The 26,684-nt window shown below is 45.1% G+C and overlaps 1 protein-coding gene across 4 annotated transcripts in view; it reads right to left on the bottom strand.

The window, feature by feature from the left end:
* Positions 1-26,684, bottom strand: part of LRWD1 (leucine rich repeats and WD repeat domain containing 1) — a 31,723-nt gene that overhangs the window by 2,616 nt on the left and 2,423 nt on the right. For 2 of the 4 annotated variants that reach the window (XM_035139117.3, XM_035139118.3), the window contains exons 2-13: positions 26,393-26,525; positions 24,418-24,652; positions 22,827-22,946; positions 19,860-20,012; positions 17,450-17,692; positions 15,123-15,476; positions 12,440-12,566; positions 10,670-10,779; positions 9,311-9,518; positions 8,386-8,458; positions 8,160-8,303; positions 1,159-1,256 (exon numbers count right to left, since the gene is read on the bottom strand). In XM_035139117.3, the coding sequence (XP_034995008.3) occupies positions 1,159-1,256; positions 8,160-8,303; positions 8,386-8,458; positions 9,311-9,518; positions 10,670-10,779; positions 12,440-12,566; positions 15,123-15,476; positions 17,450-17,692; positions 19,860-20,012; positions 22,827-22,946; positions 24,418-24,652; positions 26,393-26,472 (1,945 nt within the window). In that variant the 5' untranslated portion in view covers positions 26,473-26,525. The remainder of the gene's footprint in view (positions 1-1,158; positions 1,257-8,159; positions 8,304-8,385; positions 8,459-9,310; positions 9,519-10,669; positions 10,780-12,439; positions 12,567-15,122; positions 15,477-17,449; positions 17,693-19,859; positions 20,013-22,826; positions 22,947-24,417; positions 24,653-26,392; positions 26,526-26,684) is intronic. The other 2 variants (XM_035139119.3, XM_088657685.1) reach the window with 1 other exon arrangement.

The following is a 26,684-nucleotide window of genomic DNA, read 5'->3' as shown; positions in this document are numbered from 1 at the left end:
ATGTTTCTAAGTGCAAAAGAAGAAAGAAAGCTGGGGAAGTACGCCAAAGGCTTGTATCGTGTGTGACTAAAACATCTCAACAAAAATTATCCCACTTCACACAACACTATGCAAGACCCTGCCTAAGTGTGAACGAGGGAGTGTGCGAGTAGATGGAGAAATTTAAGAGCGGTTTCTACGGTAGATTGAAGGTATTCCTCCCAGACACCCAGAAAAAAAGGATGCAGGCTTCAGGTGAAAAGATAGGCCTTTATTGAAATACAAATGTGCATTGGGCAACCTCAAAAATAAAGAGGCTGCGAAGAATCACATCCACAGCAATCTTTCAGGTTATACACATGATTTCAGTTCACCAATCAAAGGATCACAGCAATCTTAGCAGTTGCAACCCAATGTTATCATCACTCAAAATCACTTAACCCTTCAGATCAGCTCTCATCATAATATCAAGTGATTACATATGATCATTTAAAAATGTCTCTTATAATCAAGACTCACTAATTTTTCTATGCATTAAATGCCTCCCAATATGCTTTATCATCTTTCTACAAAACAATTCAAGATTGATGGGCACGATAGATTTTAACAGCTTATTCTTTTCAGTATTCCGGAAAGGACATTCACTACATACAGTACCTAAAAGCAACTGGTTCTGTACTGTAAAAAGTAGGCAGGCACAGCCTTTCTTCAGTTTAGCTAGGCTCAAAAGAAAATGGAATCATCAAAATGATACAGTTCTTTGAAAGTATTATGTTCTCCATCATAATCAAAATAAAAATTGCAGCTGCTTTCCTTCCCCCTCTGGCCTTGCTGCTGCTGCACTATCCAAAACTAAGCCACAGTTTGACTTACTGTTACATGGTTTGCTTCCTCCAGGCAAACAAAAATAATGAGCCAAGAACAAACCTTGGCTACAGTTCATAGTTTGTATGGACAGAGACAAACAACAAGTCTGGGTTCAAACATGTGGCTTAGTTCAAGGTTGTGCAGCAGCTGGCAAAGCAGCCACAATTTTTCCTCTTGAGTACCCACACACTTGCTCATTCACACATAGCCAGGTTTGGCTTAGTGTTACATGTGAACCAGGCCACTGAAACGATGTCACCTTACGCATGCAATCACAGGAGGTGCTAAACTATCTGAATGCAAATTTCTTACCCACAATGTCTTCATTCAAAAAGGCCAGGCCATCCACTCGATGGGAAGCTGTTTCATTCCCCTCATCATCTGGGAACTGGAATTCTACTTCATAAGGTCTGGAACATTGGGAAGAGCAAGATCGCATTTATTTTTTTTAAGTATTGTGCAACACTATTGTGCAAGCACCATAACTATACAATTAAAGAGTAACATATGTCTTCAGTTTTCAGCATAAATAAAAGTAAGTTTGTGGTTCTTATAGCAGAGGAGCAAGTTTTGAAAAACTATAGCAATTATATTGCAAGCATCTATGGGGGTGTGACCTCAGAATGCCAGAACATGTGCTTTGCATGCAGAACAACCCTGATGCCATACATGGTACAGTCAAACCTCAGTTTAGGCCTACCTCGGCGAGCGACCGCCACAGACCTGGAAGTGTTTACATCCAGGTTCCGCGGCGTGTGCGTGTGCAGAAGCGTGCCTTCGGTGAGCGACCGCCTCTGCAGAACGGATTGCGGTCGCAAACCGAGGTACCACTGTATTGCTATTTTTAAGGATGAGGTAGGTAGGCAGATGATGGAAAAGCCATCTGTCTTAGACCCTGGAAAGTACAACCTGTCAGAATAGCCCAGTCCTAAAGCAACGTGGACAAACAGGCATCTTTCTATGTTTTGATGAACTTACGGTCTCTAGTTGGATCTAATACTAGGAGACCTTGGTTCAAAATCCCTCATCAGTCATCAATCTCAGTGCTCAATGTAATGACAGGGCAGAGAAAAAGGTGTGAATCGTTAGAAGTTATAGAAGAAATCAATAATTATTTACAGTACTTTCTCCGGTTTCTAAGGAACAAATTGGAACTCCTAGCCTGGAGGATACATGTTACCTGTTCTTTATTTTCTCTCACTATATAGGTATAATTATGCAAGTGTGCCACCCCTATTTTCTGATTGGGTGCAGTTAAGTAAGTTGCCTGTTATGGAATTATGCCAGTGCTATACTCAATTTTCTAGATTATCACTATCTATTGAAGATGTCATGAGAATCAACTGAGGCCCTAGAGAACCCCTGCCCAGCAAGGAAAGCTAAACAGAATACATAATTGTAAGAGGGCCTGGTATGGCTACTCTAGAGTAACGACTCCAGCATGGTCTTTTAAGGTTTTTATTAAGTGCTGATTATTTACAGTGTTCAGAGCAGTAAAAATGCATCCTTAAGGTGAGGTGTCTGAACTCCCGAATGGCGATTGGCGCGTTTTCTTCCAGCACCACAGCTTTGGCAGACCCAACCTCTTCCCCCTACGTTTGCGTCGCAATTCGGGAGTTGGGGGAATTGGCCTCCCCCCTGTGCGTCCTACTTCCTGTCCCACCTGCGGCCTGGGCTCCACAACCTTGCCTGAGCCTCGGACACCACTTCCTGACTCTCCGCTGGAGGCAGAGCTCTCCTTACTCTCTCCCGCGCTTGGGGATGGGCTGGAACTTAAGATGGGAGGGACTTCCCTGTATCCCTCGTCCCTCACATCCATCCCCCTCCCAGGCTCCTCTCCCCCCCTTCCTAGTGGCTCTCCGCTTGCTGGGGACGAGTGAAACCCCAAGAAGTCTGTGGCATCCGAGCCTGTGGGTGTAAAAATTTCCCCCCAATCCTGCGATCTTTCTCCTTCCCCCTGAGAAGACGGGAATCCCAAGAAGTCAGTGGCGTCAGAGCTGGTGGGAGTAAAAATGTTCTGCCAGTCCTCTCCTGCCTCTGACGTCGTTGACCTCGGTGAAACCCACACCTCTTCTTCCGTGTCCTCAAATTCCGCTTCCCATCTCCATGGAGAGCTGCTGCCTGCTATCCCTTCCTCCTGCCCCTCCCCCTCTCCCTCCCTTTCCATGTGCCAGGGCTTGGGCCTGTGGGGGAACAGGGCGTGGAACTCTTCCACTAAAAATTCCTCAGGTACTTCTGTGGCCGGTATCCACTCATTGTGGGACGGCGGAGTGTCCTCCCATGCTATCAGGTACTCCAGTCCTCTCACCCCTCTCCTTGAGTCTAAAATCTCAGTTGCCTCATTGAGCTGTCGGGCGTCTCCCGTCTCCCCCCCTCCCTCTGGAGGCTGATCGCTGTCCCTGAACCTGGTACTTTCCCTGTACGGCGACAGCAGCGATCTATGAAACACTGGGTGCACTCTCATGTCCTCCGGCAGTGCTAGCCTGAAGGCTACCGGGTTGACCTGTTGCGTGACCGTGAAGGGGCCCAGCCTCCTGGGTGCTAACTTCTTGCATCGCCCCCTGGTGGGAAGACCTTCCGAGGATAACCAAACCTTGTCCCCCACCCTGTGGCGATCTGCCCCCTTCTTGTACGCTTCCTTGGCCCTCTCCAAGTGTTCTCTGAGCTGCTGGTGCACCGTCTCCAGGTCCTCTGCCCAATCCTCTGCCTGTGGGCCCTCTTCCTCCTCCTCCCCCTCCCTCTCCGGGAAAGATCTGAGGTCGCGCCCGTAGTTGGCCTTAAAGGGCGACACCCCTGTGGAGACGTGCACCGCATTGTTGTAGGCAAATTCTGCCAGTGGCAGGCGATCCACCCAGTCCGTTTGCCTCTGGCTGACGTAACATCTCAGGTACTGCTGCAGAATGGCGTTGACCCGCTCCGCCTGTCCATTGGTTTGCGGGTGCCTAGCCGTCGACAAGCTGACCTCCACCTGCAGGAGGTTCATGAGCCGCCTCCAGAACCTGGAAACAAATTGGCGGCCACGATCCGAAATAACCCTTAAAGGCAATCCATGCAGTCTGAATACGTGGTCAACAAACAGTTTGGCCGTCTCTTCTGCCGAGACCGCCCTGGCACACGGTATAAAATGGCACATTTTGGACATGAGGTCCACCACCACCAACACTGCGGTCTTGCCCCTGGACGACGGCAGGTCTGTGATGAAGTCCATGGACACTACTTCCCACGGCCTGTGCGGTGTGGCTAAGGGCTCCAGCAAACCAGCTGGTGGCGCTCTGACCACCTTTGCTCGCTGGCAGGTGTCACATCCCCTTACATAATCCCGAACATCCTCCCGCACCCCTGGCCACCAGAAGTGTCTCATGACTAGGTGAGTGGTTTTGTCCCTTCCAAAATGACCCGCCGTTGGGTTGTCGTGCATCTGCTTGAGGGCCTTACCTCTCAGCTGTTTGGTTGGCAGGTACAGGGCTCCCTTGTAAAAAAGCAAACCCCTCCTTTCCTCAAAGTCTTTGGCCTGCTCCCCCCCCCTCTCAGTTCTCTGAAGATGCGGGTGGCAAATTCATCAGCTGCTGTCAGTGCTGTGAGTTCTGCCTCGCTCACCACTGTTGCTCCGCAGGACCATGCTGATGGGGGGAAAATATGCCTGGGTGCCGGTGGCAACTCCTCCTCCATGTACTCTGGCTTGCGGGAGAGGGCATCCGCCCTGACATTCTGCTCTCCCGGGATGTAGTGGATGGAGAAGTTGAAGTTCGAGAAGAACTCTGCCCACCGTATCTGCCGCTGGTTGAGCACCCTGGCAGTTCTCCAGAACTCCAGGTTCTTGTGGTCTGTGCACACCTGGATGGGGTGCTTGGCGCCCACCAGGAAGTGTCGCCAGTGCTGGAACGCAGCGTGGATCGCGAGAAGTTCCCTGTCAAACACTGTGTAGTTGCGTTCCGGCTGGGTCAGCTTCCTGGAGAAGAAGGCACAGGGTCTCCACTCTCTGTTGGCGTCCAGTTGCAACAGAATCGCTCCCAGAGCCTTGTCCGAAGCATCTGTCTCCAGGCGTAGGGGCGCATCCTGCACCACGTGGAACAGGTGCTGGTCTGAAGCGAATACCCTCTTGAGGCTTTCGAACGCTGCTTGCGCCTCTGGTGTCCACCGGAACTTCTGCTTGCCTCTCAGGCAGTCGGTGATAGGAGCCGTGACGCGAGAGAAGTTCTTGATGAACTTCCTGTAGAAGTTCGCGAAGCCTAGTAGGCGTTGGGCATCTTTGCGCGTCCTGGGGCTGTGCCAGTCCAGGATGGCCTGCACCTTGTCCTTGTCCATCGCCAGCCCCTTGTCTGACAGCTTGTAGCCTAGGAAGTCCACTTCTTTGGTGTGAAACTTGCACTTCTCCAGCTTCACATACAGGTGGTTGTCCTTCAGGCGCTGCAACACCTCCCTGACATCCTTCACATGCTGCACTGGGTCATTGGAGTAGATAAGGATGTCATCCAGAAAGACCAAGCAGTTCTTGAAGAGGAGGGACCCCAGGACGTGGTGCATGAAGGCCTGGAAGCATGCTGAGCCCCCTTGCAACCCGAAGGGCATCACCAGATATTCAAAAGAGCCCAGAGGCGTGAACATCGTGGTTTTCCATTCATCACCCTCCCGGATCCTAATCAAGTTGTACGCCCCTCTTAGGTCGAGCTTGGTGAAGATCTTGCCCCTGCGTGCCGCTGTCAGGAGATCATCCACTCTGGGCATGGGGAAAGCCATTGGCTCTGTCACCGAATTCAGCCGTCTAAAATCCACCACCAGACGGCGCTGTTGCGTGTCTTTCTTGTCCACCCAGAAGACCGGGCTGCCCCCTGCTGCCTTGCTTTCTCTGATGAACCCCCGCTTGAGGTTCTTGTCGATGAAAGCGCGCAGATCCTCCAGTTCCTGATCTGACATGGCGTACAGCTTGGCTGGGGGTATAGTTGCCCCTGGCACCAGGTTGATCTGGCAGTCAAAAGGCCTGTGTGGGGGTAGGTGGTCGGACTCCGCTTCGCTGAAGACCTCCTGCAGGTCCCAGTACGGCTTGGGTATTGCCTCACCCCCCTTGACGTGCATGGTGGCCACCGTGGCTATCGGAGGCCCCTCCCCTGGTTGGTGCTGCATGCAATGTTCCAGACAAAAGTCCGATCCAAAAGTGATGCATCTCTGGTGCCAACTTATGGAGGGGTCGTGGCGCGTCAGCCAGCTCATGCCCAAGACGATGGGGGGGTCTGAGATGGTTGTGACGTTGAAAGCCAGTGTCTCTGAGTGCCTTCCCACCGTCATTCTCATGGGGGGGGGGTTTGATGCGTGATGGCCCCTCCCAGCAGCTCTCTGCCGTCAATGGTGGCCACGTGCAGGGGAAAATCCAGCTGCAGAAGTTGGATCTGGTGCTCTTCCGCAAAGTTTCTCGAGAAGAAGTTGGCTGAGGCACCACTGTCAATTAAGGCGAGGACTGTCAGGGGATAGCCATTTGGGAGCGTGAGCGTGACTTCTAGAACCACTCCTGCTCTGGGAGGGGTGGGCTGGCTGTGCTCCTCTCTGTGCGGGTGGGCGGGCGGGGGCTGTTGTCTGCTGACTGTGCCTGGCCGCTCCCCTTTGTCTCCTGCAGCCAGGCTGTCTCGTTTCCCTGCTGTGGTGCTGCGTCAGCTGGGGAAGGTACAACCGTTCCCGCCTTTCCTTGCCACTCTCTGCGATGAGGGCAGTCTCTGACGCGATGCCTGGGGGAGTTGCAGAGAAAGCAATTCCCGCCTCTTCCCTCCTTGCGTCTTGGCGCCGCCGGGGTTTGAAAAGCCCGCGCGCGCGCTCCTCCGATCTCCATCGGTTCCGGCTCTGGGCTTGGCCTGGGCGGGTGTGGGGGCGGGCCCTGGGGTGGGGTTTGGTGATGTGGTCTGTCCTGGGAGCGTGGGAACCAAGGTTTTGCTGCGCGCGTCGCTTGTTTGTCATTCCATCTGGATTCCTGTCTCACCCCCACCGCTAGCGCCGCTTTGCTTAACTCATCCATAGTTCGCGGTTTGGGACCTCTTGCCAGCTCATCCTTAACGCCTGCGTGCAAACCCATGTAGAAGGCTGATTTCACTGGCTCACTTTGCAGATCCCATCCCAGTTTGTGCACCAGCATGGTGAATCTCGCCCAGTAGTCCCTAACTGTCGATTTTCCTTGTGTTAAGTTATGAAGCTCCTCTTTAGTGGCCTCCATTTCACTGTCACTAGCGTACATTATTTTTAAAGCTTCTAGAAATAATTTTGCGTTCTTCATGCAAGGATTTTTTTGCGCGATGAGCGGTCTTACCCATTCTCGGGCGGCCCCCGTCAAATGCTCTATGATAAAGGAGACTCTGTGCGCGTCATCTGGGAATTCTGCTGCATGCAATTCCAGCGCATAATTTATTTCTGTCTCGAATCCTAGGTACTCCCTAGGGTCGCCGCTAAACTTGGTGACTAGGCTCTGTCCCCTTCTCACTTGGACTAGCTGCGGCTGGGGCACCCCCCCACCTCTAGCGGCTTTCTCCTCTTCCAACTTCTTCTGTAGGTCCAAAACCATCACCCTTAGCTGTTTCTCAGTCTCCTCTTTTGTCCTCACCTGGTCCACCAGCTTGTTCAGCTCCTCCTGCGCCCCTCGCGCTTCCTCCTGAGCGGCATGCAATTGCTGCTGTGCGTGCGCTGTGAGGTTCTGCAGCTCCTGCTTCGCTGCTTCGGCCTCCAGCCTCCAATGCTCAGCCTCTTGAGCGCTCATCGCTGCACTCCAAAGTAGCCAAAAAAAAGATTCGGGAGTTGCTGTCAGAGGGCCTGGTATGGCTACTCTAGAGTAACGACTCCAGCATGGTCTTTTAAGGTTTTTATTAAGTGCTGATTATTTACAGTGTTCAGAGCAGTAAAAATGCATCCTTAAGGTGAGGTGTCTGAAATCCCGAATGGCGATTGGCGCGTTTTCTTCCAGCACCACAGCTTTGGCAGACCCAACCTCTTCCCCCTACGTTTGCGTCGCATTTCGGGAGTTGGGGGAATTGGCCTCCCCCCTGTGCGTCCTACTTCCTGTCCCACCTGCGGCCTGGGCTCCACAACCTTGCCTGAGCCTCGGACACCACTTCCTGACTCTCCGCTGGAGGCAGAGCTCTCCTTACTCTCTCCCGCGCTTGGGGATGGGCTGGAACTTAAGATGGGAGGGACTTCCCTGTATCCCTCGTCCCTCACAATAATCTTCATAAAATTATCATAATTGGTCCAGCAGTATGAAATGTGCTTACAGTACATGGTATATTTACCACTCTCCTCCACCTTCTCTGCCCTGGTAACACCATGCATGATTTACTCACCTGTTTTTCTGTTGCTTTTCATCCAGTCTAATGTCCCATGCAAAGCAACCTTGCTCACAGCCAGCCACCAAGTATCGGTCTGGGCACGAGGGCACGAGGGCGATGCGCAGGGGTGTGGCAATGGTCTCTAGCACCATCAGATGTCTGGCAAATGAAGCACATTTTAGTTCCCACCTTCCATTCACAGTTCACCACTTTTTGCTAACTATGATTATGGTGTCATTACCTTTCTTTGAAATTATAATCAGAATCTGGAACTCCAATGTCCCACATGCATATTTTCTTGTCATAGGATGCAGCTAGGAGAAAGAAGAGAGAATATGCATCCTGGTGAGGATAGAGGCAGTCTTCAAAATAATCAACTACCCAAAACATGACCTTCATCCCAAAGGAACCCAGGGTAACAATGTGAATACAACCACACTGAGCAGAGGAATGAAAGTCCTGGGAGGGGTATGGACCCAAGGTGGCTTTGAGGCAGAAGGAGGGAGAAAGAAAAAACACATCAGTGGTTAAAAATTAGAATATTGCTGACTTCCCCTCTTAGAGTTAAGAAATTAAGAAATGTAACATCCTGCATCTTAAAAGTGTATATCATAAACAGGGCATGAGAAGGCATATTAAGCCTTGCTGAAGTTAGTGCCTACAGGAAGTTTCATATGGAAGTTTCCCTTTTCCTTTTGCATTGGACTTCCAACAAGAGAAGGTAGACATCACCTTTTACTATTCACATGGATCGGACTTCCTGCACTGTGCCCACTCCAACCCTCATCTGGTGACAGTGCTTCAGCTGGGCAGCAAAAGAGTTTCCATCCCACTGCAAGTAATTGACTTAAACAGCCATTCAAGATTGCAAATGTAGATGGTGCAGAGATAAATGATTACCGCATGTTCAGCACCTGCCAATTGCATGTCTAATTGAATTCAAATTAATTAGATCAAGCAGACACCTATGGAATCTGCATAATTTTATCAGCCATAGGTGAACTTGAAAGATACTGCTTTCATGCCTGCAAAATTCTGGCTTTAGATTTGTAATAAATTAACGGTCCTACCTATGGAACAGATAAAGACAGCATTATTTTGCATTGCCTCAGGGAAAAAAGACTTTTTGGCAAGGGCTGACTGAGTGAACCTAGAGGGAGACTTACTGAAAAGATGCGTCTCAGAAGTTGGACTGAAGCAGGCAGTAGCAATGGGTTTCTTGTGCGCCTTGATCTCTCCATAGCAGTAATCAGCGGTCACATGAATTAACTTCACAATTCCTCGTCTCCCAGCAGCAGCCAGAACATTGTGCTTTTTCTTTCGCCCATCACTAGTGACCATAGTCAGAGTTGTCCATGCAACAGTGAAAAACTCCTGGAGGGGGGAAATGTATCATCAGTAAAGCAAGCTGTGAGGCAGAGGCAGTACAAAAGGTGTATAAACACTTTGGTCCCACACAGTCACATACACACAAAATGTCCTACTTTAGGTACAAATTTGCTCAAAGCTCCTCTTTGCCTTTGCAATGAAAAGTAGGGTATAACATTTTATTTATTTTTAATAAATCTTGATTGTCATTTTATTATGAGAGGAGAAGCACAAGTTACATAGAGACTTTTCACACAAAAAGGGGCAACAATGAAACAAAGTAAATCAGGAAAGGGGGAGGGGAAAACTAGGACATAGCAAAAATATGCAAAGCAATACATAGCTATCATAAATAGAACGCACAGGGAGAGGAATAAGAAAGTTAATCTTCTACAAAGCCTGTCCACACAGGAACCTGGGAAATTGGAGGTTTGGTGGGTTTTGCTCAGTTCGGAAAGGCCTAGCAAACCAGCAACCTGGAAAACCAGTTCAGCAACAAAGAAAAAAAGGCTAGACCCTATCTCTTAGTCAGGGGAGACCTTTTATAGCTATTGAGCAGAGCAAAAGGGCAGTTAGCCCTGCAGATGTGGGGGAGTTTATCATCAATCCACAACTGCCAACTCTATTCTTCAAAAACTGATAGATAGATAAAAGACCATCCATCTAACTACTGTACAAAGCTGTAATACTCCCCTTTCTAGGCATCAGAGCGTATCTATTTGTGCTTGGCAAGCCTTATTTAACAAACTAAAGTCACAGCTGTGGTTCCATCACCAGAGATCCCTGAACCACAAAAATAAGGATGCTGAGCAGATGAGAAACAAAAAGGAGAGAAGCGGCCCTAAACCACGGTTTGCTTGTGCATTTGGAAGGTCAAACCTGGTTTTGTTCACAGTTTGGTGCTGTGACTGAATGTTGTCAGTGAAAGAAAAATTAAACAACAGTAAGAAAGAGATTGCAGCATCTCATAATTTTAAGAAATGAGTCTTGGAATTGGTGCTGCTGCTGCTACAGCAAAAGCTAATGCATGCTAAAACATCTAATTATATATTTAGTAGCATTGCAGAATTCTCAACTTCCATTCCCACCCCTTGTTATAGAAGTCCTTCTGGTCACATAGATGAAAATGAGTTGGCAAGACATTCTTGTTTCCCTACCTCCCCAGTCACTTTGTACTTTTTCAAGACAATGCCTGTCTCACAGTCCACTAAACAGACAGAGTCTCCACCGCAGGTAGCTGCTGTTCTGGATGAACTCACCACAGGATCTGAAAAAAAGAAAGAAAAGGGAATTGTAAGCCCCGTGTTCCCATTTGACCTGACATTTAGCTCCTGGGGGTGTGGGGAAGCTGTGGGAATACTTTTTGTGTGAGTATAGCCCCTTATACAGTACTTCTAATGTGCCAAGTGCTGTACTATCTCTGCTTTGATCTCACTGACAGCCAATTACAAATGGGCAACTGAGGCCAATGGTAACTATACGCCATCTACTGTGGACCAGTGTCCACACTTACATACCAACTTAAAACTTCTCAGGGAAAGCACCATCTTCTATTTATATAAAGCATAGCATCATTTTCCTTGGCCAATGATTTTAGGCGCTCTACATAACTAGAAACTTAAAACACTATCTAGAACAATACAGCAAAATCTCAGCGCTTTTTTCAGACAAAACTGTCCTGCTCCCTGGAGGACAGCGCCTACACTCACTTATCCCTAATGCACAGATCTTCCTCCCTGAGCATGTCGGAGGTGCCAGCTTTCTCCTTTCCTTCAAGTCCTTCATCAAAACTCATACTGGCCTTGATTTCACTCCTTATTCCACAAGGCAACCAAGCTTTAACCATGTGTTAACTGATTTTGTGGCATGTCCTCTGAACACCCTTTCAGAGGTTTGTTTTTTCTGCACCCCTGAAGCAAGGCACGGCTTTCATTGTTTCACTCTGACACCGTACAAGGCAGATGTTTTATGTTGTAAGCTGCCCCGAGAGCTCCATATTACAGGATGGCTACCTTATTAAGTAAGAAATAGATCTTACCCTCTTAAGGCGCCTTCAAGCAATGTGTACACAATGTGAAAATGGCGAAGTGACTTTAGCAAATCAAATAGCAGTGTGTAAACTGGGCCTTAAGAAATTACAAGGCTAGATCTAACCAATAAATTATCCCTCTTAAAATGCAATCGCATTGTGAACAGCAGCTTCTGCCTATATCAAATTGGTATAACTAGCCTGCACACTTGAAATAGAAATACACGATCCGCTGGAATGATAAAATGAGTAAAACATGAGGACAGGGCCTGCTAAAAGAATCAGAACCAGAGAGGGGGAACTTCTGTCATTAGCGATGGGGGCGCATCTCTCACCATTACAATACAAATCACAATACACTGTGGGAGTCTCCTATAGACCACCAAGCCAGACTAAAGACTTGCGTGATGCTTTCGTAGAACATTTACCAAACATTCAAAAAGGAAAGACATAATAGTCATGGGAATATTCCTCAATTGCCTTGCTGACAATTTCAACTATCTTGGACCTGATCCTGATCCTTACTAACAGGGGGAAAACTGGTGAATGAGGTAGAAAGTAGTGGGAACCTTGGGAGGAAGTGTTCATGGCCTCTTGGGATTCATTATACAGAAAATTGAGTGTAGTCAGGCATGCACTTTGAACTTTAAGAAAGCCATTTTCAAAAGGCTTAAGAACTACTAGGTGCAGACTCTCCTTCATTGGAAGTTCTTAGATAGAGGTTGGGTGGCCATGTGTCAGCAATTCTTTAGCTGTGATTCCTATATTGGAGTGGGCTGGGGCTAGATGATCTCAGGGTTCCTTTCCAACTCTACAACCCTATGAAATCCTTGAAACTATTAACACAATTCCTTCTCTGGTATTTTAATTCCTTCTCTCATATTTAAGCCATGCTTACCTTTCCTCGTCCCACAATCCAGTGGTGGCTCAAAGACACAGGCCCATAACTGGGTCTTAAAGTCATCCCTGTTGTTGCCTTTACTGTGACACTGTAGAAAATGGACAGGCTCCAGGCTGATTGTCTCCTATAAGAAAGCAGGCCACTGTAAACATAAGCTCAATGTCAATGGCACAAAAGGCATAGCCTTCGTTTTACAAAGGAGAGAACTTGAATTTTCTGAGCAGAAATTGAATGTTGTGGTCAGGCACAGAGACCCACATTCAAAACCCCATTTTGTGTTGAAGCTCTTTGTGGGTGGTCCTAGGACAAGGAACAAGAACAGTTTCTTCTCTAGAGCGATTTTGGCCTTAAATGGAAAGCCTGGACGTTGAAGTCATATTAGTTTACTTGTTATTTTGTATTATATTTACTGTTTTAAATTAGGTTTTTGTAATTTTGGATTATGCGGAATGCTTTATCGGAGTGGATGTAGCAACCAAGTAATTTCGTTGTTCCCGCAAGAGGACAATGACAATAAAGATATCTTATCTATCTTATCTTAAGCTACTATTCTCACAGCCTAACCTGTCTGGGGAATGTATGCATATGCATTAAATCTGATGCCCTTCCAGAACCAGACAAAGACAGTTTTATTTGTCCAGACTATTTTAAGCTGTCTGTAGTGCTGTTTTAGGGACGCGGGTGGCACTGTGGTCTAAACCACAGAGCCTAGGGCTTGCCGATTAGAAGGTTGGCGGTTCGAATCCCCGGGACGGGGTGAGCTCCCGTTGCTCGGTCCCTGCTCCTGCCACCCTAGCAGTTTGAAAGCACGTCAAAGTGCAAGTAGATAAATAGGTTCTGCTCTGGCGGGAAGGTAAACCAGTGTTTCTCAACCAGTGTGCCTCCAGATGTTTTGGGACTACAACTCCCATCATCCCTAGCTAGCAAGACCAGTGGTCAAGAATGATGGGAGTTGTACTCCCAAAACATCTGGAGGCACACTGGTTGAGAAACACTGAGGTAAACAGCATTTCCGTGCGGTGCTCTGGTTCGCCAGAAGTGGCTTAGTCAAGCTGGCCACATGACCTGGAAGCTGCATGCCGGCTCCCTCGGCCAGTAAAGCGAGATGAGCACCGCAACCCCAGAGTCATCCGCGACTGGACCTAGCGGTCAGGGGTCCCTTTACCTTTAGTGCTGTTTTAAACTGGCTGGCGGCTGCTCCATTTCCAAATTGCATAGTATATATATGAGCTGTTCTGAGGGGCTTTTGCCTGAAGTGTAACAAAAAGCTTCTAAGAAGAAACAGTAGGCACACTGTTGCCTGCTCTTAGTCCATCAAATAGGAAAGTTATCAAACTAGTAAGGTGGCAGAACACTGGGATGTTAAAATAGTTGTGACGCAGACCCTCACTGTAGAGCTTCCATGCTTCCAATGCACGTACAGGATACCATGTTCTTCAGAGCACACCAACTGTGTCTCATCAATAACCAACTGAGGGAGATGGAGAGGGGTGACGTAGATTTAGCAGCACCCCCTACCCTTCCCACCCCTTCAATCAAGTGACTGGCAATGGAAGAGCTGATCATGTCCATCATGTTTCCTGCTTGGCAGGGGGTTGGACTGGATGGCCCTTGTAGTCTCTTCCAACTCTATGATTCTATCTTTTGTTGGATGCACAGTCTGCTGAGACTAGAAGTCACAGTCTTCTAATCTGTGGAAGGTTTGAGATCTATAAAAGGGCATGGAGGAAACCAGGGGTAGGCAGACTTCAGGCTTAGCAGACCTACTTTGTTTTTGTTTTTACTAGAACCCCAAGATCTACAAGCCTGAGCTAGGTACCTCCAAAAATGGAATTAAAACTCAGGCTGCCTCTGAGCACATTCTGAATCTAAGAATTTGCTTTCACTACAAAACTACGGTAACTGAACCCACAGTCCTTTTGCACAAAAGGAAACTGCTGGTTAACTTTCATCATTTAAACAGCCTAACCTAGGTGGAAAAAGTAGTTTTGCTGCTATTGTTAAACAATTGGGAGTCACAAACATTTTTACATGCCACAAGCAAAACGTGATTTATCCAGCCCTGTAACTAACAGTATAGCATTTTCACTGCATTTTTCCAGGAAATTCCTATTAACTTATAGAGATATGCGCATGAACCTTAGAATTCCCTGCACACAATAAACTAGCATGCCAGAAAGAACAGTATTGAACCCTTCTCCCAAACATGTAGTTTACTAGATGCATGGAATTTTTTTGTACAGTGAAACACTCAGTTCTGTGTGTTCTCACTTGCAATTTGAAGTTGTACAGCTCACCCCAGCAAAAACGAGCCTGAGAGGATAGATACATTAGGAAATGACATAACATAACATAAACTTGATAATTTTGTACTTTTGAGCAACTATATATGCACTGGATGTCACATATCAGTTATTTTTCAACATTTGAAAAGTGTGCTTGTTTTACCATGGGGAAAACATTGTTTATCCTGATTCAAGTCTGCTTTGTAACTCAAAACATGTCAGGATATTGATAATCTCCTCCAATAAATCAAAATCATGTTTTGATGTTTCTCTATATATTTTTGTTGGTACAGGGCTCCTTGTTTTCTTGCATTCATTGATTTTTGCAAGCCTACAAACTCATTGTAAAATTTCCAATTTTAGGAAGGTTGCCCTCTTGCCCCAGCAAGCCGTACATTGGAAGACTCTCCTGATACCTCGCCTTCCAAGTCTTTGATTGGAGTGCTACAAACATCTCTTGCATCCTCCTCTCTGTGCTCCTCTTTCTGCTGACTGGACCTTTTGTGGCTGTGTGCTTTTGGAAGACGCCCTCCATTCCGATGGGCCCCTTCAGAATCCTGAGCGTCCTGGGATTCCTTGGTCTGTGGGCGAGATGCTTTTGCCCTCTCAGGGCTGCGCTTGTCCTGCAAGCGGCTGGGCTTCTTGGGGCTGGGAGAGGCTTCCTCGTTGGAACTGCTGCGAGAATGGGATCTCTTGCTTGCTCCTCCTTTGGAATGAGCCCCTTTTCTTTTGCTGGGGGTTACTGTGCCCTATTAAAACAAAGCACAGAAGCAACTCCTGGCTCGCTCATTCATTCTCACAACAAAACTCAAAAGCTGTGCTATCATTTCACAGTGGCTTACTCAGCATAGTGACAACTTTCACTTCAATCTACAATGTCCCACAATCCAATAACATTTCTGTTGTTTTTCTGAAACACAGGGCAAAATCCACTGGGGATCGATCTTCCTATTTAAATTAATGAGATGTATTGACAGCATTTCAGATTTTCCCATCTCCAAAAGGCTTGTCCTACCTACTGGGGTGGGAGGGTGGCACTGAGATACACAATGACAAAAGAAAGTGGCACCCCACAACCTCTCACCAACAGCTGCACTCCCTACAGCCCTTTCCCCGCTTCAGGCATAGAAAGAGCAATGCTGCCTAAAGTGGCCAGTCACTGCTGGAATGTGGCATGCTTTCTGAATTAGGGAAAGTGATAATAGGAGGGATGCATAAAAAAGGGAGGAAAAAGTATGCCACCACGCCATTTGTATTGGGTTAATATGTATTATGGTGGACAAGGTCAAAGACTAATTTCTGTGGCTGAAATTCCCAACTTCCTCCCTCTATATGCTAATGAATGCGGACCCCAGGTGTTAAGGAGGAAGCTAGGTTCTTATTACAGAAGGCTGACCATCTTATTAAGTTCATCACAGTCAAACTTTAATGCTTCAGTTTATGAAATGTATGACAAAATATCAGGCTGCTAGTCCATCTAGTCCAGTTCTGTTAACTCTTTTGCAGCTGTTCAAGGTCTCAGGCAGACCTCTCATTCTTGCTTTCTGATGAGCCTTTTAGTCACTGATGCCAGGGATTGCCCCAGAGTCCTCCTGCATGCAAAGCATATGCTCTGCCATTAGGAAGCCATGTTATACTTGTGGGATACCTCTGGTTAAGAACTTAATTCATTCCAGAGGTCCGTTCTTAACCTGAAACTGTTCTTAACCTGAAGCACCACTTTAGCTAATGGGGCCTCCTGCTGCTGCTGCGCCGCCGGAACACAATTTCTGTTCTCATCCTGAAGCAAAGTTCTTAACCCGAGGTACTATTTCTGGGTTAGCAGAGTCTGTAACCTGAAGCATTTGTAACCTGAAGTGTCTGTAACCCGAGGTACCACTGTATAGAGTAAACTGTCCTGTGAGACTTAGCTAGGTTACTCCTACTCACTTTGGGAGGAAGGTAATTGTTGTATCTCAGTCTACCTGAGAAGCTCAGCATGTAAAGAGGTCTGAGCTGGTTGTTCCAAGCTCAAACCATGTGGCTCTAACAAGCCTCTCTTTCTACCAATAATTTAGGTAATTTCCCCACTGTAACTAAACCAAGTTTTACTGCCTGTGTATGTTTTCTACATGCTACATGGAAAAGCACATGACCCTGACCTTTGGAGAGTTTGTAAGTAAACCATTTTTAACTTGCAAACATGTGGTCTCTTGGAAGTTTTGAAAGGAACTCACAAGAGCATATTTCAAAGGTCTAACAGCCTATATCTCCATGGCTTGGCTTGGCTGAATATTTTGTGATTTTAAATCTCTGCTGGGGTCCTCTCACCAGAGTACTTGCCCCAAACTTGGATTTGGCATCCAGGAATTCTCCTTTTTATATACCCATTTTTTCCTTGTCAGCAACAATACTGAATCAGGCTATAGGTCATCTAAGTTAGTCTTGTCTACACTATCAGTGGCCCTCATCTAAGTTAGTCTTGTCTACACTATCAGTGGCCCTCCAGGATTGCAAGCGGCCCTACCTGAAGATGCCTAGAACTAAACCTGCATGCAAAGCCAATGCTCTGACTGATCAATGTCCTTTTTCTGCATTGAACTATTGCCTTTCCCCAACTGGCTTGTGAGAGTAGCCAATAACTTCCAAAGACAAGAGCTAGAAAGATGTTAACTGACACCTACTGGGGGAAGCATATTAATTTGACTGAGGTGGTCAGGGTATTTACTTGCCAAATTCTGACCTTAGTAGCAACCTTATCTTCAGTATCTGAAGCATTTCCCATAATTTCTTCTTCTGTTTCTTCTTCCTCCTCCTCCTCCTTCTCTTCGTCTTTTTCCTCCTCTTCTTCCTCTTCCTCTTCCTCTTTCTCCTCCTCCTCCTCTTCCTCTTCCCCCTCCTCCTTAGCCGATTCTCCCACTTTAGAAGTAGCCTTGTCTTCCTGATTTAACAGTGAAGTCAAGAATTCCTCTGCAATCATTTTCACCTAATAAAAAAAGATAATGGAGAATGGTCAAATTTTAATAACAAGATAGATGCAGAAAGGAAGCAGTTTATAATACTGTACCTGTAAGAGGGATCAACAACTCTGCATTTCTCCAGAGGACTTAAAAGACAGAATAGTTTTCTCTTTAAACTGTTTAACAAGGGTAATCAACTTGTTCATTCTAGGCTTAAAGGAACCATTTCTTAAGGAAGATCTTATATTTTCACTGTCAAATTATTTGTGATATAGCCATGGTTAAGACATCTCAGGCAACTTTCAAGTGCACTGATTTTTTTACCTCCTAGTTTCAAAATCTTTTAAGGAGAATTCAAATGCAAAGTGGCAAAGAACTTTTCAAGAAGACTTCCAATCATTTGGGGAAACAGGAAGGGTCAGACAGGGTAGAAATACTCAACACAGAAAAATAATGAGGAGTCATTCACTTTGTTGGTAGCATTTTGAAATCCCCAGCTTCTGCATGCAAAGCTATTCAAACATGGTAGCTGTAAGACTGTAAAGGAACTATAAAGACTAAAAAAAAATATCAATATTTAATTTTACTGTTTACTATCATATTCTAATGGATAATTGAATATTGCTTTATTTGATATAAGTTGTTTATTTTAAAGTTTTTATGACTTTTTTGTATTGGATCCGATTGCTATTACGTGCGTGATCTTTGTTGTCTATTCTGTTGTTTCTCCAGCTTGTAAACTGCCTTGTGTTTAGTAATATAGAAAGGTGGTATACAAATTAAAAGTGAAATGAAATGAAATGAAAAAAGCTCAATTCCCCCCCTTCAAGAATGCCAATCATGCTTAAGAAGATACCAGTGTGTGCTTGCTGGTATAAGCACTGGCCATCAAAGTGAAAGCGAGGCAAGCTGCATGATCTTTCTTTTAAGAGGTTAAGAGCATAAGGCCCTTGCTGGAGAAGACCAAAAGCCTGTCTAGTTCAGCATCCTCTTCCCATTGTGGCCAACCAGATCCTTATAGGAAACCCACAAGTAAGACTAGACCACAAGAGTGCTCTCCTCATTTCTGCTCCCTAGCAACTGGTATTCAGGGGCATGCAACCTCCAACACTGGAAATAACACACAGTCATCATGGCTAGTAAGAAAATGATAGCCTCATCCTCCATGAATTTTTCTAACCCCCTTTTAGAGCCATCCAAGTACTGTAGGTGACCATTACTAATAATTGTGATAGTAAATTCCAGAGTTTAACTATACATCATGTGAGGAAGTGCTTCCTTCTGTCTGTCCTGAACCTTTCAAGTTCAGTGGGCAACCCCAGGGTCTAGCATTATAAAAGAGGGAGGAAAATTTCTCTTTATTCACTTTCTTCACGCTATGCACCTCTATCATGTCTACTCTTGCTTGCTTTTTGGAAAAAACCCAAAAGGCGGCAAAGGCTAAAAATCTCTTTGGATGAAACTGTGTGCAGGCACATTTTCAAGTCACATGGAACTCTTATCTAAGATAGACTGTGAATGCTCCATATGTAAAAAGACTTTATCTTGCTGTGGTAGGCATAATATAAACAATAAAAACAGCTATTTCTCAACTGTAGAGAATGCACGGCTTTATGCCTCAAATCCCAAATCAATTTACTTGAAAGTCATTAGTTTCCATTTCTGTCAGTAGAACATTATTTGAAAATAACAAGATCATAAGGCATGCACATGCCTCCTTTATTTCAATAAGTTTAGGCATACCTAACACCACCAGAAAGGATATTGCAGCTGAAACCTAATACCCTTTATCAATACCACTCAGTACTATTGCATTTTTAGCAATCTAACAGACCAGCAATGTCAACTTTTAAATAAGGAATTTTACAGGGAAGCCCTATTGCCATGATCAGGAAGGCAAAATGTAGGGAAGTCGGTCTGAAGTTTTGGATTTTCTGTTAATTTCACAATCAATCCTTGGTTGAAAGGCCTCTTGGCAAAGCATGCAGATTTTTACCCTCTTGCCTAGGCAAATTTCAGAGTCACTGAGCTGTTGTTTTGGGCCAACTGATTCCGCCCCCCTGCCCCCGATTTATATTTTGACAATTTGTCTGCATAGCTGCAGCTGCCATCAAGATTCTATGTTAGGTATCAGATGCTGCATGAAGACCTAATATACAAAGGTCAGCAGAGAATGAATGGGGGTGAATTTACCCGCCATCGGGTGAAGTCGCTGAGTGAGCTGGGTCCATATGATACGTGGGCTTGTGCAGACTTGATAAACTTTTTCCTGACTGATTTCAACTGCTCTGGGGACGGAGTTTTGGGCAGCTGCTTCCGGAAGTTTTTCCCCCAGTGAGAAGAGACCTAGACAAAGAGAGAAGCGCATTAAACTTACATATAAAATAATAATATACAGAATATCCTAGGTTTCCTTTGAATGTATTGACCTGCCCAGGTGTTGAGATTTTTAGGCTCAGACCTTGCTCCAGGTGCTCCATCAGGTGAGATGGACAGCAACTGAAAACTCATACCAAGTAAAATGGGGAAGTTTGGTGATGATTTTCAATCTGTAAATTACTTTCTGTTTTACGGGCAGATTTCTCCTGTTCTGTTATTATTTTTATTCTAATACATGGCATTTTAAACTACTTGTCTGTTCTTCACAAACATGAGAGCTGGTGATACAAACTGTTGTCCACCCAATGGTCAAATTGGGTCAAATTGACAGGTAAATGAAAGCTGAGATGGGCGCTTGCTAAAAGCAGGTGCTCAAGTGTCTCCTTCACTATTAGTCCAGTTTGGCTGCAGGTCTAGAACATGCCAAAGTGAACTTAAGGCTATGCGAATAAACCAGAGGTTAATAGAAAAGGCAACACTAAACAATAAAGATAGTTATTTATAGTCAAGATGGAGTCAGTAAAAAAAATTACTTAATCTTCTTGTAAGAAGAGAAATTATTTGATTATAGTGATGTTAGAATGTTGAAACACATCTACTGATAGAAAAACATATTAAATTATAAAATGTAAGCATTACTTCATGTCAATAGCAGTTAGTGAAAGTTAAGTGAAGAAGATATATAAGGCTGTGCACCCAGAAAAGGGATGCAGCAGAACAAAAGAGGTAAAGACAATGGTCCTCACCTGACTGGACTCTAGAGCAGCTGAGGTAAAGACCTGAGACTAAAACTAAACTCATTTAATTTTTTTTATTTGCTTGCTGTGCCATTATCCTCATGCTAAGTTTTAATCATACCTGTCCTATGTTTAAAGGGGGGGGAATAGATGCCACACAAAACCTCTGTTGAACCCATGGGTTGGTGTATCCACCCCCTCAAAGATAACGCACTTTTAAGAGTACAATACTAAACATGTCTGCTCACTATGTAAACCTACTTATTGAAGGCATCTGTAACAGTCAGCAGTCAAAGCTGTAGAAGTTACTACATTTATATCCAAATGCCTGCAGACAGACAGATCATGTATGCACAGCAGTGACCAGATGAGAAATGCCTGCTGGGAGGAGCGCAGAGAGAAGAAACACTATGCTGCATCTGTAAAAGCAAAACTGGGTGCCTTCATCTGCCCCGGCTGCAATAAAACATGTTTCTCCCACATTGGTTTCTACAGCCACAACAGGCACTGTAACTCTCCAGCGGTTTGACTTTACCCTTGATGGCACACTCTTCCATTGTCTCTAGAGACAGGTGGATGCCAACAATTCATAGAATCATAGAATCGTAGAGTTGGAATAGACCACAAGGGCCATCCAGTCCAACCCCCTGCCGAGCAGGAAACACCATCAAAGCATTCTTGACATATGCCTGTCAAGCCTCTGCTTAAAGACCTCCAAAGAAGGAGACTCCGCCACACTCCTTGGTAGCAAATTCCACTGCCGAACAGCTCTTACTGTCAGGAAGTTCTTTCTAATGTTTAGGTGGAATCTTCTTTCTTGTAGTTTGAATCCATTGCTCCGTGTCCGCTTCTCTGGAGCAGCAGAAAACAACCTTTCTCCCTCCTCTATATGACATCCTTTTATATATTTGAACATGGCTATCATATCACCCCTTAACCTTCTCTTCTCCAGGCTAAACATACCCAGCTCCCTAAGCCGCTCCTCATAAGGCATCGTTTCCAGGCCTTTGACCATTTTGGTTGCCCTCTTCTGGACACGATCCAGCTTGTCAGTATCCTTCTTGAACTGTGGTGCCCAGAACTGGACACAGTACTCCAGGTGAGGCCTGACCAGAGCAGAATACAGTGGCACTATTACTTCCCTTGATCTAGATGCTATACTCCTATTGATGCAGCCCAGAATTGCATTGGCTTTTTTAGCTGCTGCATCACACTGTTGACTCATGTCAAGTTTGTGGTCTACCAAGACTCCTAGATCCTTTTCACATGTACTGCTCTCAAGCCAGGTGTCACCCATCCTGTATTTGTGCCTTTCATTTTTTTTGCCCAAGTGTAGTACTTTACATTTCTCCTTGTTAAAATTCATCTTGTTTGCTTTGGCCCAGTTGTCTAATCTGTTAAGGTCATTTTGCAGTGTGATCCTGTCCTCTGGGGTATTAATTATATCCAACCTTTCTTTTCCAAGGCGCACAGGATGGCTGCCTTCCACCCACTGTATCATCACAACCCTGTGAGGTAGGTAAGGCTGAGAGAGTATGCCTGGCTCAAGTTGCAAGGGGGGGGGTGTTCATGCCTGAGTGATTAGAAGCTGGGTCTCCCAGTCCTAGGCTAACCCCACTATGAAGGCAGCATCCCCTTTGTTTGGATCAGTTCCTCTTACATTTATGAAGATCCCCAAAATGTGCCTATTTCAGACCTTATCTATTTGGTTAAGATCTCATTGCCATTGTCTTTTCTTACCCATTTTTTCCTTCCTTTATTACATGCAGTGTTTTTTTTCTTGGGGGACGGGACATACCCCTAAACATCTTGTGAATCTAAGTTTGGCCTCATTGAGGGGCGGTATTTCAATATGAGTAGGAAAATGAGAGTACCCCTAAACATTTTTTTAGGGGGGGAAAGCACTGATTACATGTATTTTTCATTTAAGGTTGTAATTCCATCAATGCCAATTCTATTATTTATACCATACAGCTTTTTAAAAATATATATAATGTGCAGTTTTCTTTTATGCTCTCAAAAATATAACCATCACATGGCTTACCCTACTGGTCAGCTCTCGACTATTGACAACTCTCACATGGCTGGCCAGCTTGGTGATATCCTTGCCATTCAGTTGTCGGAGATTTTGCAGAAGAAACATGACCTTATAGTCATCACTGGGCTGGGGGATAGGCAAGAAAAGAAAGCAGCCTTACAAGATATCCTTTAAGTAAATCTCGCCAACTGTATTCCAAACCAAGCATTTAATATACACTATGTATGGCCCAGGGCTGGCCCACTGAGGAGGCAACCACACTGGATGGCAGGATCCACGGGGGCAGCAGATTCGGCCTCCAAGGAATGCATTGCCCATTCCTGCTGTAGCTGCCGTGGTGGCACCAATGGCTGTGGAGAATTCCTTGGAAGCCAAATCTGCCTCCTCCTTGGCAGCCCCCACCCCTCTACATCGGCTCTCAGAGAATAGGAGGCACTGCTTGCCTCCTCCCACCCCTAGGGAATAAATGGTGGGTGTTGCCCTCTGGGTTTTAGTGGGCTCTGCACCTGACTGGCTTGATTCAGAGTGGGCCTCTTCCCCGCCCCCACCCCCACGCATGGAAGCCTTTGTTTCCCACTTCAGTTGTTGAGTAAGGTTGATTTGATTATTCCCCTTGTTACTGATGTAGATCTTTTTTCCATCCTTGTTCCCCATTTAGATCTTCACTCACCCCTGCTTCCCTGATGGTGGGAGGGCTGTGCCATTTTTGTGGTTGGCCTCAGGTGCCAAAATGTCTTGGGTCGGCCCTGGTATGGCCCGCCTACTGTGACAACTAACAGAGTTAGCCAGCAATTGAGATTTTAGGTTTTAAAGCATTCCTTTAAAAAAATTGAAAACATTAAGTAACATTTGGCTGTTAAGTGTCAAAGAAACAAACGTTTAAAGAACAGAAAAATGCCTGTAATTCCTGTGAATCCATAAAAGGTAATTAACTGGTCAAGTCAACATATTTCAGTTTCTCTAAAGTCCATGCAACAGTAATAGCTAACTTACAACAGTAACAAAAATGAATTTTTATCTTGCAGGGTCTAGCACAGGCTGATCCAATGCGTGGCCCAAAGGCCACTTGAGGCCCTCGTGAACATTTGAGCCACATGTCTCCCAGCTGCCTTTCCAAAGCTGGAAAAGCACTAATTAGGCTTTGGGTGTGGTCTGCGGGTTCCGTGTCATAGTACTTTTGTGGCCCACTTGGTATGAAAAATTGGGTCACCCTTTCCCAGCAGATCTTGCATTCAGGATAAACGTGGACCATGTTACGGATCCACCTCTTATCTTTCATAACCCCAAGGGACAATGAAATGCCTGAACAGGTGTGGGAGTTGATTGACACATTGGCAGTCCCACTCACACACACACACACCCCAATGAGGCATGTAAAAAATGGCTTACATTTCATCTCTATTGCTCAAAGAGCTAGAAACTTGACTTTTTAAAGGGGGGGGAGGAAAAGAACACAGCTTCTCACAGGTGCATTGCATCCCCATTCACCACCTGAGACAAGACGGGAATATTCTCATCACTATCAGAGCTCTTCAGGTTTAAGCTGGAAGCCCAGCAAGCCTTAGAAACCCTGTTAATTGTCAAACACTGTACTTACTGTCAGGTATACATTGTTCACATAGGTTAACTCCTCCAGCTGTGGAAACTGCTTCAGGGATGTAACGTCTTCCAGGCTGTTGTTGTCACAGTTTAGGATACGGAGGTTTGGCAAACTGAGATTGTCAGGGAGCCTCTCTAGCAAGTTGTCAGAGAGGTCGAGTTCTTGGAGGTGGCGGAGATGAGAAAATAACTGTGGTTCCAGGTCTTCTGTTGTTATCTGCAACTTGGACAAGCTGAAGAAGAAAAAAGGTTCTGCACACTACTGACCCCCATGCCATCAAACATTTTGCAATGCTTTATGGTAAGTATAAAGTTGGATGCTGAGATAATTATATATTTATTCACAGCAGCAAAAATGTCAACAGCCACTTACTGGGGGAAAAAGAAAGTACTTCCATTTCTGTTACGATTGGTTTTATAGGCCAGATAGATGTAGTTATAATACTTAAACTTACATATTATATCTGGGGAAGTACAAATGAAATGAAAACCTACTTGTAAAGAAACTGATTTTTGGAATGATAAATTTAGTGAGAACATCCATACCTGTACATTGTTTATGATGGTGTAATGAATGAATCTCTTTCACATTAGCTTTCATATTAATAAATTTATTAATGACTGAAGCAGGGAGGAATAAATCCCAACAGTATAGACTGTTGGAAAAATCTCTGCTCTCCAGCAGAGGTTAATTTGTTAATTAGTGGTTAGCACAGTTCCCCTGCCCCACAATTTTCAGCACCAAGATTCAACCCAGAAGATCTGAAATAGTATGTGGAGTTTTCAAAACAATACAAGCAAAAACTATATTTCAGCAATGGTAGCTAATGAACAGTAAAGGCCAGAAATAGTTTGTGAAGTAATCAAGATTTTAGGGGGGAAACCCTATCCTACAACCTAAAAAGGATAAAGTAGCAATCTGGGAACTTGACAGTCTGTAAGTATGATTACAGGTAGGTAGCCGTGTTGGTCTGAGTCGAAGCAAAATAAAAAAAATTCCTTCAGTAGCACCTTAAAGACCAACTAAGTTTATATTTTGGTATGAGCTTTTGTGTGCATGCACACTTCTTCAGATACACTAGAAACAGAAGTGTCAGACCCTATATATATATACAGAGGGTGGTGGGGGTGGGTGGGAATGGGTGATGGGCTGATGGGAGTTGCTGAATTGGAAATCATTACCAAGCTTAAAACCATGGAAGCACCTGGGATGAATAGAGACATCGGATTCTTATCTCATTATGCATGATCAAGCTTTCTTTAGCACCTCAGCCCTTGCTTCCCCCCCCCAGGACTAATTGCTGCCATCAGCCATCCCACCCACCCCCACCACCCTCTGTATATATATAGGGTCTGACACTTCTGTTTCTAGTGTATCTGAAGAAGTGTGCATGCACACAAAAGCTCATACCAAAATATAAACTTAGTTGGTCTTTAAGGTGCTACTGAAGGAATTTTTTTATTTTGTAAGTATGATAGTTAAGGAGAACCTCTCATATTTGGGGGTGGGGAAAACAGCATGGGGGGTAGCTACCTTAATGCCCTATTTGTGAGCTTCTTGGTGCCATCAAACTGGCTAATGTTGGAAACAGAATGCTGGACTAGATGGGAGGGCAGGGCTCTTGTTCAGGAACTCTTACAGATCACAGCACCAGTCTTAATTGGAAACTTTGGGGGTTTTTTATTATAAAATGCTTCCTGGATTGTACCTGCCCCATTTGAAAATGCATCTTAAGGACTGTAACCAAGCAGAAAAAGGGCTCCATCTTCATTGGTAAATAAATATATTTATTGGCAGAATGCATTGCTTGGAAACACATGCTCAGTTTTACGTTTCTGTGATTTGGGGCATTTAATTTAATGCCCTGATTTTTCTGTGAAAGTAATATTACAATCGCTTAAGCAACTCAAATTACTAAGATCTACCTGCACCAATTATCTTTCTTATTTTATAAACATATGACTGCACTTACTTCAGAATTTTGATTTTTCGCAGCCTTGTAGATTTAGGCACTGCCCTTTCCAACAGAAGTTCTGTGGTAATTTTGGACATTTTTAATCTTCTCTGGTTTTCTGCAAACCCAAAAATGTCTTCCTGAAAACTTCCTGGTGGAAAAAAGAGAGAAAGAATGAGAGCAAAATCCTAATCCAGTAGCAATAAACTGTGCTGCCAAACAGAAACAAAGTAATCTGCAGTTGGAGCCAAAGGCTGGGGGTTTTAGACAACCATCTGTCTGTGAGAATATAGAAAGAAAAGTAGAATTC

This window comes from Zootoca vivipara, chromosome 14, assembly GCF_965207765.1.
Source record: "Zootoca vivipara chromosome 14, rZooViv2.hap1.1, whole genome shotgun sequence".
Classification (NCBI taxonomy): domain Eukaryota; kingdom Metazoa; phylum Chordata; class Lepidosauria; order Squamata; family Lacertidae; genus Zootoca; species Zootoca vivipara.
The sequence above is the reverse complement of the archived record's forward strand: the minus strand, read 5'-3'. Positions and strand labels throughout refer to the sequence as shown.